This window comes from Anomaloglossus baeobatrachus, chromosome 7 (assembly GCF_048569485.1).
Source record: "Anomaloglossus baeobatrachus isolate aAnoBae1 chromosome 7, aAnoBae1.hap1, whole genome shotgun sequence".
NCBI classification, from domain to species: domain Eukaryota; kingdom Metazoa; phylum Chordata; class Amphibia; order Anura; family Aromobatidae; genus Anomaloglossus; species Anomaloglossus baeobatrachus.
The window spans coordinates 142,423,386-142,442,449 of record NC_134359.1 but is presented as its reverse complement, the minus strand read 5'-3'; the positions used below and the strand labels follow the sequence as shown (position 1 = coordinate 142,442,449).

Below are 19,064 nucleotides of genomic sequence, written 5' to 3'. Positions count from 1 at the left end.
AAATAGGACAGGGACATGTAGAAAAACAGCAGAGGATGCTTTAAAGAGACAAGGAGAGAAATGATGTCGGCCATTCATACATAAATCACATCCACATATGCAGCGATAGTGTGTATAATAATACGCATATATACATAGACAATAAAGATACATAAGCTGAGATAAGATGTCACATATAAAACAACCGAATGTGTACATAAATAGATATATTCGTTGCATAATTGTGATAAAGCAATATAATTGTAGTAAAACATATATATCTTTAGATTCATCCGGCATCAAAAATACTCCTTGTCTCAATAAGGTTGATGGAAAGTTGACATCCTCCGCAGTAGGTGTCCCAACTATAGGGGCTTAGGACATAGAAGGGGTGGGACCCAAGCTAAAGAAGACAAAAAACACACACTGTTAAAATTTGAGAAAAGCAGAGCCGCACAAAAGGACCAATCGTCCTATTAATACCAAGTCTAAAACTCCACCACGGATACCAAGATTAACCCGGTCAATCCCACGAACCTTCAGGGAGATTGGATCACAATTGTGAAACTCCCTGAAATGACGGGGGACTGTCTTGAGGGTCTCCGGGTTAGTGACCTCTTTTGCGGCCACAATATCACGTACATGTTCTCTCGTACGGATCTTTACACTCGGTACCATGTCCCCAAGCGGACTCAATGAACGCCTTACCTTTGTCCCCTTTCTATGATCCTTGTCTTGGATAATAATTACCATTATAACATCCGGTTTTCTTGTTGTCCGGAGTTTTGGACTTTAACACTTTGTCCTCTAGTGGTAACTGTTACCCCTTGGCAGTTGTACTTATGAGTTTTAGACTTGGTATTAATAGGACGATTGGTCCTTTTGTGCGGCTCTGCTTTTCTCAAATTTTAACAGTGTGTGTTTTTTGTCTTCTTTAGCTTGGGTCCCACCCCTTCTATGTCCTAAGCCCCTATAGTTGGGACACCTACTGCGGAGGATGTCAACTTTCCATCAACCTTATTGAGACAAGGAGTATTTTTGATGCCGGATGAATCTAAAGATATATATGTTTTACTACAATTATATTGCTTTATCACAATTATGCAACGAATATATCTATTTATGTACACATTCGGTTGTTTTATATGTGACATCTTATCTCAGCTTATGTATCTTTATTGTCTATGTATATATGCGTATTATTATACACACTATCGCTGCATATGTGGATGTGATTTATGTATGAATGGCCGACATCATTTCTCTCCTTGTCTCTTTAAAGCATCCTCTGCTGTTTTTCTACATGTCCCTGTCCTATTTGATTATTCCTACTAGGGTATATTGCAAACCCTGTGTCGAAGGTCTTTATAACTGACTGCCCCGCTTCTTCTTACAACTATGGGCATTTTTGCCCTGTTTACTAATGGATGGTCCGGCGCCTTCTCACTAAGGCGGACATATCCGATGACGTGTTAGTGGGACGTCCCTACCTTCTGACGCGGCCGCGGCCGGCGTCCTTAGCAGCGGAGTTCCGGAAGTGCTGTGACGTCACAGGAAGTTTTCTTCCCTCCGGCTTCCGCTGCTGAGGATCCCGTGCGGCGCGTTTTGCTGAACCCTGGTTCCTATGATTAATTTAATGAGGGGGCGTCTTTGCTGATTAGGGTTGGACCCTATATAAGAATCACTCCAGCACTATTTTTAGTCATCCCCCGACGAAGCACACGGAGCGAAACACGTGTTGGGACGTTGGTCCCCACGTGTTATCCCAGACTTCGGCGTCATACTCTCCTGGTAGGTGGCTTTGCCTTTGGGCATTAACTGTTTTGGCCTCTTTGGCCGCTTTACTATTCTTTGAGCCTTGTCTGCCTGGTGTTACTCATGGTATGTCTGTCGTTCCTCAGTAGAGACTGGTTCTCCTGAATGAATGCCTGGGACACGTGGGGTTTTCCCCTCCAGCACTATTCCCTTGGTCCTGTAATTAACTATTTATGTATGCCTATAATCGATTCCCCTACAGCATTTATAATAAAATATTTATATCTTCATGATATGGCTTGTGTGGGTATTGTTGCATTTTGGCAAAATGAAAGACTCTTTTTCCTTGGTTTCATTCATTGTTAGAGTTGTTGCCATTTTTATCATTAAGTGGCCCTATTTTGATTTATGTAGGACATTGTTAGTATAGGAAGTTTATGTGTCAGTTAATATGATTTCGGAGGTGATGCTTAGCCAATGCTGTTGTAGAGGCTGAAGTCACATGACCTTAACCTGTATACCAATTGTGTGGGGTTTTATAAGGCAATATATTGGCTGTTTTGACAGTTAGCCTGGATATTTATCAGGTGGCAACCAATCACAGCTCTCCTTTTGATTTGCTACAGGTCAGTAACAGGAGCTCTGATTGGTTGCTATAGGCAACGAAGGACATTCTTAGTATAAGAAGCTTATGTGTCAGTTAATATAATTTTGATGATGAGGGTGGCAGAGTGGGTGACTTAGTTACAATCCAAGGCAACGCCAGGTACTACAGCTAGTATATATACTATATATATATATATATATATATATATATATATATATATATATTTGCAAGCTGCAATGTTTAAAGAATTTATTTATTCTGCTTTTAAAACTTCATTTTGGCATTATCCAACCAGTAATGTTTACTGTGGAATAACGGCAAATAGGAGGAAATTAAAATGATAAACAATTAATGGTGTAATTCGCTCTATATTGACATACTGTTTCCATCTAGCAGCTTCTGATAAATAATTTCCTGATGTGACCTGAATGTCCTGCCTGCTCAACACTGTATGCATTTTCTGTCTAGTACAACAGAAAGACATCAATAGAACATAGGGCAAATAATACAGATCATTGTATTAGTAGAAAAGACTACAATCCAGCTTGTAGTGAATGTGCTTGCACTTCTTTGCTTAGAAAGATTTTTCTAGACAAACAAAAGCTCAATGGGGATTTCATAGTCCAATTAAACCATTCCTGCCTGCGTATGCTATCACAAGCACATTTAACATGAGGTGCATAGACGGTAGCACATAACAAAGAAACAAAAAAATATTGAATATAGTACCCAGAAGACAAAAAAATGGTTAATATATGCAAATCCTGGTTTTATGGTTGCACAGTTAAATAGAAGATAAGAACATCCCATAGATGTACTCTGGACTGACGGTGAAATTCACTCAAAATGGGGAAGGTGAGTTAGATAATATTTTTTAATATCATAGTAGATTAATTTATGTATTTCCAACAGGGTTTGCCAGATTATATTCCTATGCCCTAATATTGATATATTAAATTAGCTAACAGGACTACTATCTCACAAATTGCAGAATTTTAACCCAATTAAAAAAATTTGTTTAAAAGAACTGAAGTCCTCAGTGGTTGATACCTTTTAATGGCTAACTGAAAAGATGGTAATAATAGCAAGCTTTCGAGACTACTCAGGTCTCTTCATCAGGCATGGTATAACACAAAATCTGAAGAGTCACATATTTATACACAACAGGACATAGAATGGGGCAGTAAAAAAAAAAAACAAAAAAAAAAACAACCAAGTTATATAAAACAGAACTATCACTATGGCAGGGGGACAAACTGTTGTAGCCATAAATTTTGCTGCAGTTCAGTGTGAAAGTTTTATTGTCCTCTGATAAGGGTCTGGCCCAGGCTGTTACACGCTCGGATGGTCAGAGGAGCACATCTTTTAACTGATGTAAAAAGACATGAATCCATGAGACACATTCATTCCTGCTCTGAATGTGTCAAAGGTCATCATAAGTTTGTACTCCCATAGTCTCCTATCTCTCTGGGACTTGAAATTTCCTTTCAATACCAGCAATTTCATGTCCATGATGCTGTGGTCTGAGTTACAAAAATGTTTGGCCACAGGTAGATCCATCCTTTTTTCCCTAATTGTGTGGCGGTGAGAATTCATCCTTGTCCTGAGCTGTTGTCCTGTCTCCCCTACATACAGATCCCCAGTTGGACATTTGGTACATATAATTAAGTACACCACATTGGTTGTGGTGCAGCTGAAGGTACCTGGGATCTTGTAGTCCTGATGTGATCTGGGAATCTTTATCTTGTCTGTTGTCAATATTAATGGACAGGTCTTGCATTTTTTCTGGTTGCAGGGAAATGTTCCTGTTGTTGTTGGAGAGGATAGGGAGCTTCTGACAATGATGCTTCTTAGATTCGGGGCTGTCTAAAACACAGAAGTGGGGGGTCTGGAAAAATAGATTTTAACCGAGCATCTTTTTGCAGTAATGGTTGTAGTTTCAGTGCAGCTTCTCTAAACACCTCCAGATGTGGATTGTAGGTGACTACAAGAGGGACCCGATTGTTTTCTTCTTTAGTTTTATAATGTAGGAGATGGTTTCTTGATATTCTGGTGGCTCTTATAATCTGGTTTTCAATTGTTCTTGGGTGGTAGCCTTGATTCAGAAAGGTCTTTCTGAGGCCCTCAAGGTGATTGTCTCTATCTGTACTGTTGGAACATATCCGATTGTACCTGATAGCCTGGCTGTATACAATAGAGTTTTTTATGTGTTTTGGATGAAAACTGTCCCATTTCAGGTATGTTGGACGGTCAATTGGCTTCTTGTACAGGGATGTCTGTATTTCATTGTTCTGTAGTTTAATGATGGTGTCAAAGAAGTTGATTTCAGTGCAGGAGTAGTTGAGTGTTAGGTTGATGGTGGGATGAAACTGATTAAATTGTTCATGGTAGGTCTTCAGCTGCTGCTCAGACTCTGTCCAGATGATTAAATATCGTCAATGTAACGGTAGTAGGCCAGAGGCCTGATAGGACAAGAGGATAAAAAGTCACTCTCAAGCTTGGCCATGAAAAGATTTGCATATTGTGGTTCCATTTTGCTTCCCATTGCAGTCCCAGTCTCCTGTAGATATATGTCATTGTCAAATGCAAAGTAATTATGGGTGAGGATGAATTTTGTAAGCTTCACCACAGAATTGGCATCAGTTCCTGTATTTTCCAGGAAAATTTTGCAAGCATTTAATCCATCCTAGTGTGGAATATTCGAGTACAAGGATTCCACATCCATGGTAGCAAGGATGGTTCCCTCTGGAAGAGGACCTATTGCTGATAGTTTTTTCAATAGGTCAGTAGTGTCCTGGATGTAGCTGGTTGTATCCCTTACCAACGGTTTAAGGATACCCTCTACCCATCCAGAGATTTGTTCAGTGAGGGTGCCCACACATGAAATGATGGGTCTTCCTGGGTTTCCAGATTTGTGAATTTTGGGAAGCATGTAGAATGTGCCTATTCTTGGACTCACCGGTATCAGTTCATCAGTTCTTATGGATATGTCAGGCAGACCAGAGGCCAACTTGTTAAGTTCCTTGTAATAGTGCTGTGTAGGGTCAGACTCCAATTTCTTATAGTAGCGTGTGTCCATCAGTTGTCTGTGTGCTTCCTTCATGTAATCTGATTTGTTCATCATGACTATTGCACCCCCCCCTTGTCTGCAGGTTTAATGATGATTTCTTTGTTGGTTTTCAAAGATTTTATGGCCCTTCTCTCCTGGGCACTGATGTTGGATGGTTGCCTCCTGTGTGTGTCTAGTAAAGTGGATTTTACCAAATGTCTGAAAGTGTCTATATAGTTATCCAGATGAGGGTTGCGTCCTGGTGGAGGTGTCCAATCTGATCTTTTCCTGGTTGGAGGTGTTTAGAGGAGCTGCACGGAAACTACAACCATTACTGCAAAAAGATGCCCGGTTAAAATCTATTTTTCCAGACCCCCCACTTCTTTGACAACCAGGAAAAGATCAGATTGGACACCTCCACCAGGACGCAACCCTCATCTGGATAACTATATAGACACTTTCAGACATTTGGTAAAATCCACTTTCCTAGACACACACAGGAGGCAACCGTCCAACATCAGTGCCCAGGAGAGAAGGGCCATAAAATCTTTGAAAACCAACAAAGAAATCATCATTAAACCTGCAGACAAGGTGGGTGCAATAGTCATGATGAACAAATTAGACTACATGAAGGAAGCACACAGACAACTGATGGACACACGCTACTATAAGAAATTGGAGTCTGACCCTACACAGGACTATTACAAGGAACTTAACAAGTTGGCCTCTGGTTTGCCTGACATATCCATAAGAACTGATGAACTGATACCGGTGAGTCCAAGAATAGGCACATTCTACATGCTTCCCAAAATTCACAAATCTGGAAACCCAGGAAGACCCATCATTTCATGTGTGGGCACCCTCACTGAACAAATCTCTGGATGGGTAGAGGGTATCCTTAAACCGTTGGTAAGGGATACAACCAGCTACATCCAGGACACTACTGACCTATTGAAAAAACTATCAGCAATAGGTCCTCTTCCAGAGGGAACCATCCTTGCTACCATGGATGTGGAATCCTTGTACTCGAATATTCCACACCAGGATGGATTAAATGCTTGCAAAATTTTCCTGGAAAATACAGGAACTGATGCCAATTCTGTGGTGAAGCTTACAAAATTCATCCTCACCCATAATTACTTTGCATTTGACAATGACATATATCTACAGGAGACTGGGACTGCAATGGGAAGCAAAATGGCACCACAATATGCAAATCTTTTCATGGCCAAGCTTGAGAGTGACTTTTTATCTTCTTGTCCTATCAGGCCTCTGGCCTACTACCACTACATTGACGATATTTTAATCATCTGGACAGAGTCTGAGCAGCAGCTGAAGACCTTCCATGAACAATTTAATCAGTTTCATCCCACCATCAACCTAACACTCAACTACTCCTGCACTGAAATCAACTTCTTGGACACCATCATAAAACTACAGAACAATGAAATACAGACATCACTGTACAAGAAGCCAATTGACCGTCCAACATACCTGAAATGGGACAGTTTTCATCCAAAACACATAAAAACTCTATTGTATACAGCCAGGCTATCAGGTACAATCGGATATGTTCCAACAGTACAGATAGAGACAATCACCTTGAGGGCCTCAGAAAGACCTTTCTGAATCAAGGCTACCACCCAAGAACAATTGAAAACCAGATTATAAGAGCCACCAGAATATCAAGAAACCATCTCCTACATTATAAAACTAAAGAAGAAAACAACCGGGTCCCTCTTGTAGTCACCTACAATCCACATCTGGAGGTGTTTAGAGGAGCTGCACGGAAACTACAACCATTACTGCAAAAAGATGCCCGGTTAAAATCTATTTTTCCAGACCCCCCACTTCTGTGTTTTAGACAGCCCCCGAATCTAAGAAGCATCATTGTCAGAAGCTCCCTGTCCTCTCCAACAACAACAGGAACATTTCCCTGCAACCAGAAAAAATGCAAGACCTGTCCATTAATATTGACAACAGACAAGATAAAGATTCCCAGATCACATCAGGACTACAAGATCCCAGGTACCTTCAGCTGCACCACAACCAATTTGGTGTACCTAATTATATGTACCAAATGTCCAACTGCGGGTCTGTATGTAGGGGAGACAGGACAACAGCTCTGAACAAGGATGAATTCTCACCGCCACACAATTAGGGAAAAAAGGATGGATCTACCTGTGGCCAAACATTTTTGTAACTCAGACCACAGCATCATGGACATGAAATTGCTGGTATTGAAAGGAAATTTCAAGTCCCAGAGAGACAGGAGACTATGGGAGTACAAACTTATGATGACCTTTGACACATTCAGAGCAGGAATGAATGTGTCTCATGGATTCATGTCTTTTTACATCAGTTAAAAGATGTGCTCCTCTGACCATCCGAGCATGTCACAGCCTGGGCCAGACCCTGATCAAAGGACAATAAAACTTTCACACTGAACTGCAGCAAAATTTATGGCTACAACAGTTTGTCCCCCTGCCATAGTGATAGGTCTGTTTTATATAACTTGGTTGTTTTTTTTTTTTTTTTGACTGCCCCATTCTATGTCCTATTGTGTATAAATATGTGACTCTTCAGATTTTGTGTTATACCATGCCTGATGAAGAGACCTGAGTAGTCTCGAAAGCTTGCTATTATTACCATCTTTTCAGTTAGCCATTAAAAAGTATCAACCACTGAGGACTTCAGTTCTTTTAAACAAATTTTTTTATCTCTACTGGCTAACACGGTACAAAGATATATTTTACTTGAACCCAATTAAAAACATGCATTCTTAAATATACAGCTTGTTTACATTTGTTTAACAACAAGAAGAAAAGTAAAGCTCTAAAAGGGGCAAAAAAGAAAGTTATGCAACTTTTCATTACACAATAACGGACAAAACATTTTGTATGTCACACTTGTGTGTTCCACAGGCTTAGCCATGTCCTCCTCTTTCTCCTCACCGTCCTCTGCACAAACTCCTCATCCTATTTTCACCCTAATACTGAGCTGCTGCTGCCATATGTGCTACTATTACTGACCCTCTTAATACCCAACATAATGTCCACCAATGTGCCTCTTACAAAGTAAAATGCCTCCTTTGTGCTCACTTAATGGTAAAATTGCCCCTACAAAATATTAATGTCCTCTGCAAGTGCCCTAGAAAACAGTGTGCACATTTTGCCCCCTTGAAAGTAATAATGTCCCCAAAGTGTCCATTTCACAAAACATTGATTGCCCCTATAACAATAATGCTTCATATGTGCCCTTTTAACATTTAATAATTTCTCCAGAGTCCCCTTATACATAATTCCCCTCTATACAGCATGATACTCACCACAGCTCCAACGTAGCATGATAGATATACTGCTTCCTATACACAGTATGATGGGCCCCATAGTAGCCCCTCGCACTGTATGACTGAACTCAGTAGTCACCCCTGACTGTATGATGGCCCCCAGTAGCCATACTCACACTCTATGGTCGCCACCAGTAACCCCGTCACACTGTAATATGGCCCCAAGTATTTCCCCCACACTGTATCATGGCCCCCACTAATCCTCCCATCCTGTAATATGGTCCCCAGTATTTACTCCATCCTGTATTATGACCCCAGAAATTCTCTCTACACTGTAATATGACCTCCAGTATTTCCCTCACACTGTATCATGGCCCCCTGTATTTCCCTCACACTGTAACATGACCCCCACTATTCCCCCACGCTGTAATACGACCCCAGTATTTCCCCCACATTGTATCATGGCTCTAATATTTCCCTCACACTGTAAAATGGCCCCAAGTATCTCCCCTGCACTATAATATGGCTCCCACTATTCCCCCAACACTGTAATATGGCACCCAGTATTTCTACCATAATGTAATATGGCCCCCAAGTAATCCCCCTGTGATGCCCTGGCAAAACCAGGTAGTCACAGTTAGGCCCCCGCATTACACCTTTCCCTCATTAGGAAACACACAGCCAACCATTAAACCCTAGTCACCCCCTTAGGGACAGTTAGACATACCAGTGGGTGTGGCCAGGCGGTTGGTGCACGCCCACCCAGGGGTTAAGACTGAGAGTTGAGTAGTGGAGGTCAGGCCTGTGTGTTAGGCCTAAAGCAAACTGACAGGTACCAGGGTAGGAGCCCTGGTGCCTTGGCTCGGAGGCAGACGGTGGTCTCCGTCAGCAGGAGACGGGAAGACGGCTCGGTGGAACCGAGGTGGACAGGGCCAGGGTAGGAGTCCGCCGGTACCGACACGGGGAACCGACCCGGAAACCGTAGCATAAAGGGGGTACTTGGACCCTGAAGGCAGGAACCAGAACCTACTGGAACTGGTTAATTAACCGATTGCGGCCAGGACTAGAGGTCCTGTCTCACCCAAAGTCCCTCATAGAAGACAACAGCCCACCGATTATGGATAAGAGGTAATCGCCAAGGCCCATAGATCCCACGGGCCAGCGTATGCGGGCACGGCTCCTTAGGCCACATCCAGCCGGGAGCGGACTCCTACGTTTCATACAAGGAAGTCTTTTCTACTAATACAGTGCAGGAAAAGGATAGAGACCACCAGCTGGGTGGGGGATCCCGAACGCAACTGGCCGTGGCATCGGCCACCACCATCTTGGTTTACCAGAGACTTGTGTGTTTCCTTCAGAGTGAGTACACCAACACCCCCTGCGGTCGTCATTGCCCCTGCACCAGAGCCATCGGGTCCTGGGGCCATCCCTGCCCACGGAGGGGTTAACATCTTGCTGCACAACATCTCCCTTGGGTGCCCCGTAACAGCAGCAGTGGTGTCCCACCTCACCACACACCGTGGGTGGCGTCACAAACTTATTACGGCCTAGCCCGTACATCTACGTCCCCCATTTTATTCGGCATGTCTGTGAGACCCCTGGGTCCGGAGACCCTCGAGCCACCACCCCTGAAGGTCCGGGCCCGAGCAGCGACCGGTTGCTGGCACGGGGGCGGCACACCCCCACACTCCATCATGGCCCCCAGTATTTACCACACACTGTACTATGGCCTGTAGTAGTCCACTCATGCAATTATGTGGCCCCCACTATTCCTCCCACACTGTAATATGGCCCCTAGTATTTCCCTCACCATGTAATAAGGCCCTCAATATTCCCCCCACACTGTAATATGACCCCAGCATCCCCCCCACATTTAAATCTGCCCCAGTATCCCCCCCACACTGTAATTTGATCCCCAGTATTTCTCCTACAATGTAATATGGCCCCCAGTATTCCCCTAATCTGTATTATGGCCCTCAGTATTTTCCTCACACTGTAATCTGGCCCCCAATATTTGCCCCACAATGTATTATGGCACCAAGAAATCCCTCCACACTGCATCATGGCCCCCAGTATTTCCCACACACTGTTATGTGGCCCCCAATATTCCTCCCACACTGTAATATCACTCCCAGTATTTTCTACACACGCTAATATGGCCCCCAGTATTCCCCACACTGTAATATGGCTGCTAGTATTTCCCTCACACTGTAATATGGCCACCAATATTCCCCCCCCACAGTAATATGACCCCCAGTATTCCTTCCACATTTAAATCTGACCCCCAGTATTCCCCCCACATAGTAATATGATCCACAGTATTTCCCCTACACTGTAATATCACCTCCATTATTTCCCCAATCTGTCTCATGGACCTCAGTATGTTCCTCACACTGTAATATGGCATCCAGTATTTCCCCAGCAATGTATTATCGCTCCAAGTAATCCCCCCACACTGCATCATAGCTCCCAATATTTGTCCCACACTATTATGGCCTCCAGTAATCCCCCCACACTGTAATATGGCTCCCAGTATTTCCCACACACTGTAATATGGCCCACAGTATTTCCCACACACTGTAATATGGTCCCCAATATTCCTCCCACACTGTAATATAACTCCCATTGTTCCCTCACATTCAAATCTGAACCCCAGTATTCTTCGCACACTGTAACATGACCCTCAGTATTCCCCCACATTTAAATCGACCCCCAGTATTCCCCCTACACTGTAATATGATCCCTAGTATTTCCCCTACAATGTAATATAGCCCCCAGTATTCCCCCAATCTGTCTCATGGCTCACAGTATTTTCCTCAGAATGTAATATGGCCCCCAGAGTTCCCCTGACACTGTATCATGGCCCCCAGTATTTTCCCCAGAAGCAAAAAACAAACGTCATATACCCACCTACCCATGGATGCTGAGGACTCTGCCAGCGACAGGACCAAAGTGTAGGACTAACGCAGTGATGTGATCACACTAGGACATGCAGATTCCTGGCGTAAAGACATCTGAGAGCTGCAGTGCAGAGAGATTGTGTCTCCCAGCACTATCACAGAGTTTAAGGGCGGCTTTGCACGTTGCGACATTGCACGTGCGATGTCGATGGGGTCAAATCGAAAGTGACGCACATCCGGCGTCGCAGTCGATATCGCAATGTGTAAAACCTTTTTGATACGATGAACGAGCGCAAAAGCGTCGTTATCGTATCATCGCTGCAGCTTCCGACATTTCCATAATGCCGGTGCAGCGACAGGTGCGATGTTGTTCCTCGCTCCTGCGGCAGCACACATCGCTGTGTATGAAGCCGCAGGAGCGAGGAACTTCACCTTACCTGCCGCTGGCTGCAATGAGAAGGAAGGAGGTGGGCGGGATGTTTACATCCTGCTCATCTCCGCCCCTCCGCTTCAATTGGCCGCCTGCCGTGTGACGTCACTGTGACGCCGCACGACCCGCCCCCCTAAGGAAGGAGGCAGGTCGCCGGCCAGAGGGACGTTGCACGGCAGGTAAGTGCGTGTGAAGCTTCCGTAGCGATAATAATCGCTACGGCAGCTTTTACTAGATATCGCACGTGCGACGGGGGCGGGACTATCGCTGCAGCATCGGTAACACATTGTTACCGATGTCGCAGCGTGCAAAGCCCGCCTAACTGTATCAGAGCGATGCGCGCTTATAGAGTTTCCAGTAGCGGTAGCTCCGGGAGGGCCCCTGAGTGACTGCCCTCTCTGCCCCCCCCCCTGGTAGCTAGGTTGCTGCCCACATCCTACAGCCCAGCACCAGGAGAAAATAAAAAAGATCAGCAGATTTATCATTGTGTTTTTACCAGTATTTTTGTAAAACTGTTTTGTAGATTTTCTCTAGACTAACAGTAAGGGCAATTATATTTTCTCTCTACTCTTAGTTTCAAGGCTTGGTATACCTTTAAGAATAGTTTATTTTCTTCTTAATACAGACAAGAAATTAGTGATCTAAATATTTTTTTTTAATTATTCAGTCAAAATGATATTACATTTTTTTATATTATTTTACATTTTCTTTCACAAAAAGAGAAAATGCATTTTAACATATCGTAAAATGGTACGTGATAATTGAATATAATTTTGTGGATCCAAACGCCTACTACACAAAGTGAAGTAAACACCAAAGAAGTTTGTGAAGTCATTAGGTTCAACATATTACAGGACGAACTGATAATTGTATGACCCTATATTCTTTTTTATACTCTTGGGTCAATTCTCCATATCCATTATGTAAGAATTCTCTACACCCATGATGTAAAATCTAGTGGCAAGGAACAGCCTCTCACCAATCAGTAGAAAAGGGATTACTTCATCTGTCTCTTCAAAGACTCCAAAACTGAAACAAAAACTAATTCCAACATAAATGCAAATATCACTTTTTTATATTACAAATCGGTTTATTCTTTTCTGCAAATAACTACAGAGCTATAATATTTCCCGTTTTTACAGATTATCTTTTATGAAGACAAAAACTTTCAGGGTCGCTCTTATGAGTGCAACTGTGACTCCGCTGATCTTCACTCCTTCTTTAGTCGGTGCAATTCTATCCGCGTGGAGAATGGAAACTGGATGATCTATGAACATCCTAACTACAAGGGCCACCAGTATTTTCTAAAAAAAGGAGAATATCCAGATTACCAACAGTGGCTGGGCTTCAATGACTCCGTGAGGTCCTGTCGACTGACCACACAAGTAAGATCTTCTTTGCTTTATAAAAGTGTAAAAGAATAAAAAAGATGACGGTGAGTTAAAAGTAATCCACATTCCTAGCTGTAGAATGTATTTAATCAGTTTTCAGAAAATACTTTATCCATTTGTCATAAAACATTCATAATCCCTTGTTAAACAATATTAAAAGAGCTGAACTGCGAGCCGTGAAGGCACGTCTATCTTCACCTCTATAGGGCTACCACAATTCACTGTCACTCATCTATCCAACAGTATCAGTTTATGTCCACGCTCAATGCTGTCATTAGTTATGTGCGTGGATGGTCGAACCTGTCATATCCAGATGGGAGCAGTAATATTCCTTGGCATTTTGTTTGACCGCCAATTTTGCAGCATGTTTGTGCAGCATGTGTGTGCAGATAAGTGATAACAGCTGTGCTCACTGTGTAATGATTGATGACTATAGCTGCTCAGTATACTGTCCCTATGGCTGGAAGTGAGTGTCTGCTGGGAAAATATATGTTAATTTTCTCTGTCGCCACTGCACTTGGAAGGCAGCCTAACACCACATTAATACTATTACCATGCATATTAGGCCACTTGGGTATGACATCAGATGGGATAGAATCGGATGCCATATGCTATTAACACTCGGCTCAGGCTCTGCTGCGAGCAGGAGCCAAGTAGCATTCACTGTGCTCCGATTCTCTCACAAGCGAGAATTGGATGATAGGTGCAGAGAAGATGTAGAGGTTAATCTCTCCATCTTCTCCGCTGCCTGTCTGTGAGTATTGTGGACTGTACTCCGTTGACATCCGAGTGGAGTGCTGTTGCGTCCAGGTGGTGGAAACACTAGACCGTACACCGGATTTCCCTGGTGAGGCAGCCAGGCCGGTCACCCCGCCAGAGGGCCTTGATGCACGGCAGCCAAAGCACTACTGGTAGCAAGACAGTCCGTATAGAGAGCTGGAAAGTAGATGTCCCTGGGAACACAGAGTTCTAGACGGTAGTACGGGTGACGAGGCTCAGGGTCCGAGGCCGGGTTGTAAGGTCAGGCGGAATCCGGAACCAGCTGAGCGAGATGACAGGTCACCAAACGGAGCCAGGGACTGGAGCCTGGCGGAACTGAAGAGGTGGTGGAACATCAGCCGACAGTCACCGTCAGGAGTACTGGAGCGGACGTGGTCAGGACCGGCTGGCGTGGCAGGACAGGCTCTGCGAGACAGACAGGGGTTAATACTGGACAAAGCAATACGGGGACCTGAACTCCTAGCTTACTAAACACATAGAACAGGCCCCACCCACCAGGAAAGAGAATCCTCTTCTACCCTGTACCTGTCTATGCAATATCCTGTTTCTAGACGCTGGCCCTTTAAGAGAGGGTCAATGACCGCGCGTGCGCCCTAATGCGCATGCGCAAGGCCCGTGTGCCAGAAGCCAGAGCAGGAAGCGGTGCAGAAGAAGCAGGAGTGCCCGGCAGTGTGTCCTGCGTCGCAGAGGAGTGCTGGGAGCGGGGAGCAGGACACATGGAGGGCACAGGCGAGGGAGAGGAAGCAGGGACCGGAACGGTGAGCAGGGGACGCCGTTGGGGACCGGAGAGCGGGCCACGGGGACCGGAGAGCGGGGCACGGGAACCGGAAGCGTGACAAGTGCGATGTTTTACATGCACCCATAGACATTTATGGGTGCGAGTGATGTGAGACATGTTGCCAAACACAGCATGCTGCAATTTGTTTCACATGCCGATTTGGCATGAGAAGAAAATATTAGATGGATCCTGCCTCATTGTTTAACACTTGTGCAAGTGCAATCTGATGTTTTATCAGATTGCACTCATAGGCTAAGTTCACACACTGCGTTTTTTTGTCACTGCGTTTTGTGCGTTTTTTGCGGCAAAAAACGCACAAAAACGCACCCGTGGGAAAAAACATGCGTTTTTACCGCGTTTTGGTGCGTTTTTTGTTGCGTTTTGCTGCGTTTTTGCTCACTGCGTTTTTATGCGATTTTTATCAGTGAACAATGCCATTAAAGATTGTTGCAAAAAAAAAGGTTTGATGTCATTTCCTTCTTCAATATGTTCTTCATTCTCCACTAGTGTATGCAGGAGAGCAGACATCTGCAGAACTACAAGGCTCAGCATGCTCCATCAAGGACTGTATGCTGGAGGGAGAGGCAGGGGGAGCAGAACTACAAGGCTCAGTATACTCCATCCACTAGTGGATGCAGGAGAGCAGACATCAGCTGCAGAACTACAAGGCTCAGCATCCTCCATCCAATAGTGTATGCAGGAGAGCAGACAGCAGCTGTCAAACTACAAGGCTCAGCATCCTCCATCCAGGACCGTATGCAGAATTTCTTTGCCCCGCCCCCAAAAATGACGTGGGCTTCGCCATATTTTTGTATGTTCGCCGGGTACAGCAGGCAGGTACGGGCTGCCCCCAACCCCCAGCTGCCTATTTGTACCCGGCTGGGAAACAAAAATATAGGGAAGCCCCTTTTTTTAAATTATTTCATGAATTTCATGAAATAATTAAAAAAAAAATGACGTGGGCTTCGCCCAATTATTGAGTCCAGCCAGGTACAACTAGGCAGCTGGGGATTGGAATCCGCAGCTTAGGGTGCCCAAGCTTTCTGGGCACCCCTGCTGCGAATTGCAGTCTGCAGCCGCCCCAGAAAATGGCGCTTTCATAGAAGCGCCATCTTCTGGCGCTGTATCCAACTCTTCCAGCTACCCTGATGCCGGGTGGCTCGCTGGGTAATAATGGGATTAGGGCTAGCTCTATATTATAAACTGACCCTAAGCCCAAAATTCATTGTGTCATGCCAATATTAGACATGGCCACCATGAATTTCTAGTAAAGATAACAAAAAAAATACACAGAAAAATATTTTTATTAAAAATAAAACACAACACAATTAGTGACTCCATCTTTATTTAAATAAAGAACCCCCCTCCGCAGTAATCCTGGGTTAGGGTCCCGCGCCGTCCAATCCGGATCCAATATCATCTGATCGGTTTGCTGGAAGGCAAAGCGATCAGATGATGTGTCAGGTTTGGGGCCTGAATCACATGACACAGCAGCTGATTGTATAAACGGCTTTTATACAATCAGCTGATGCATCAGTGCAAAAAAAAAAAAATACACACTTCAATGCAGCGTTGGACTGGCTACCGGAGGAAACTCCAGTAATGTCAGGCCTGGATTCAGGTACCTGCACTGCACTCCGGAGCTCTCACTTGAGCGCCAGACGGCAGCCGAGACTGTACAGCGAGCGCCGAGTGACTGGCGCAAGTGACAAGAGCCCCAGCACTTGCAGTCAGTTAGTTCATGACAGCTACAGACATCCCGGGCTAATCTCCGGTGCTCTCACCTGAACTCCGGAGATCACCCCGGCCTGTCTGCAGCTGTCATGAACTGACTGCAAGTTCCGGGGAATCAGTCACTCGGCACTTGCTGTACAGTCTAGGCTGATGCATCTGTGCAAACCCCCCCCCCAAAAAAACACTACACACAGAGCTGCCGGTAATCTGATGAAGTCTGACGGCATCAGCTGATTGCCCGGCCGACTGTAAAAAGCCGGTGTCACCGCGAGACTTACGATCAGCTGATGCATCAGGTGACCGCATCAGGTGATCCACCGCCAGGTCCTGCAGCCATCGGACGTACCTGGGAACCGGCACACAGGCGGAGCGGGGGTGGCGGACCGGGAACAGGAGCTGGGAGCGGACATGGCACCGGGAGTTTGCAGACAGGTGAGTATGACATTTTCTACTCTTCACTTTTGATTTAGCAGCCGCTTCCATCTCCCGCCCGTACATGGCGCCGCACGGGAGCTGACATGGCACAGGGCGGGAAATGGAAGAAGCGGTGACGGTACCAGGAGGATTCACGCTTCTGTGTTTACTGACAGAAGGAATCCTCTTCCTGTACATGTCACTATAGTACCCACCCCTTGCATTTATAGCTGCGTTTTTAGTCATAAAATCGCACTAAAACGCAGCTATATTTGCAATTTGCGTTTCTCATTGCGTTTTCAAACATCCCATTGCATTCAATGGATGAAAAACGCGGAAATAATTGACATGCTGCGTTTTTTTGGGCACCACAAAAATGCAGCTAAAAAAAATGCTGTGTGCAGACAGCAAAAATGAAAACTCATAGACTTTGCTAGGGAAGCAAAGTCATGCAGTTATCTGATCAAAAACGCACCCGAAAAACGCGCAAAAACGCCGTGAAAAACGCACTGTGTGAACTTACTCATACGTGTTTATCGCAAGTGGAAGCAACGTCTTAACCCTATATCTGAAGGTAAATAGCTTTCTTGTACATGATAGGTTTACGTTAAGCATTTCCATTACTATGTATGACTAAACTTTAAATTTGTTAAGCAGGAGCACCAATATTATACAAAAATTGTTCTGTCTTTTAGCATCGGGGCACATTCAGAATTAGAGTTTATGAGAAAGAAGATTTTGGAGGTCATATGATGGAATTTACAGAGGACTGTCCACATGTTCAAGAGCAGTTCCGTTACAATGATATCTACTCCTGCAGCATCCCAGAAGGCCAGTGGATCTTCTATGAAGAGTCCAGCTATCGAGGAAGACAGTATTACCTGAGGCCTGGTGAATACAGAAGATATTCAGAATGGGGAGCAAGCAGTCCCAGAATTGGCTCCTTCAAGAGGGTTCTCGATCTTTATTAATGTCTGCACGTGAAACATTAAACACAGTTGTAACAACACTTAATAAAATTGATGTTGTGATCTTTAATTTGCAGTGTAATTACTTTTAAAAAATGAATAACTGAGTGTCCTAATATGTTAACAGATTTACAAAAATATCTATTTATTGAAACTTATCTATACTTTTTAATATGAAGGCATATTCAAAAATGTCTTCCCAGCAGAATGCACACAAAGTTTAATGTTATAGAAGGGAGACTGCGGAGATGCAAAATATCAGTGGACAACCACTTACATAACATTCATGATGGCACAGGAGGTGTTTACTAAGTATGATATTTCCACATTGATAAGGGTTTTTCTGGGGTAACATGGTTAAATGAAACACACCACACTGAATTACAGGTGTCGTGAAAACCCTTCTTTAGTTAGAGCTTTTAGAGAAGATGCAAAGTGTCTTGCACGAGGCCTCGTGTTTCAATTCAGTGCATCAATTGATGGAAACACAGCAATAAGTACACACATCTGTCGGTCTGTGTACAAAGCCTTTCTGACCCATCATTTTGAGCATTATTCTTTTATTATTTTGTAAATAAAAAGAATTTACAGCATTTTACCACTAAAAGAAAATGTAAGCTAAAAAAAAGAGCTGGCAGATTTCCGAGACTCCAACCACATCCAACTGTCAGGAAAACTAAACAGGAAATTAATATCTGTTCCTAATAGTTCCTATGTGCTCTATGAACTGCAGAAACTGAGCATACAAAAACTCAAACATATTAAAGCTAGACAAATAGATTTCCACCCAGCATGTGATTAATAAAGCTTTGTGTGTGCTTCTTATTAAATTATAGAGACCACGTACATACATATAGGAGAAGCCCCCAGGAGGCAGTCATGTATCAGACGTAGCTCTCTGTCTCACAATAAGTGCCATTATTATATCTTTGTCACTCAGTTATATAGGCATTTCTTGGACATACATTGTATCATCCTAATTGGCTCCAT

The 19,064-nt window shown here is 44.0% G+C and overlaps 1 protein-coding gene across 1 annotated transcript; it reads left to right on the top strand.

Annotated features, from left to right (window-relative positions):
* Positions 1-2,429: 2,429 nt before the first annotated feature.
* LOC142246013 (gamma-crystallin-3-like) lies at positions 2,430-18,097 on the top strand. Its single transcript, XM_075319020.1, has 4 exons — positions 2,430-2,500; positions 3,126-3,196; positions 13,152-13,394; positions 17,802-18,097. Exons 2-4 carry the CDS (start codon positions 3,188-3,190, stop codon positions 18,075-18,077), a joined length of 528 nt encoding a protein of 175 aa, XP_075175135.1. The 5' UTR covers positions 2,430-2,500; positions 3,126-3,187; the 3' UTR covers positions 18,078-18,097.
* The last annotated feature ends 967 nt before the right edge of the window (positions 18,098-19,064 follow it).

Coding starts and splice junctions, on each gene's coding strand:
- LOC142246013 (XM_075319020.1), top strand. Junction 13,395..17,801: donor CCTGTCGACTGACCACACAA/GTAAGATCTTCT, acceptor TCTGTCTTTTAG/CATCGGGGCACATTCAGAAT.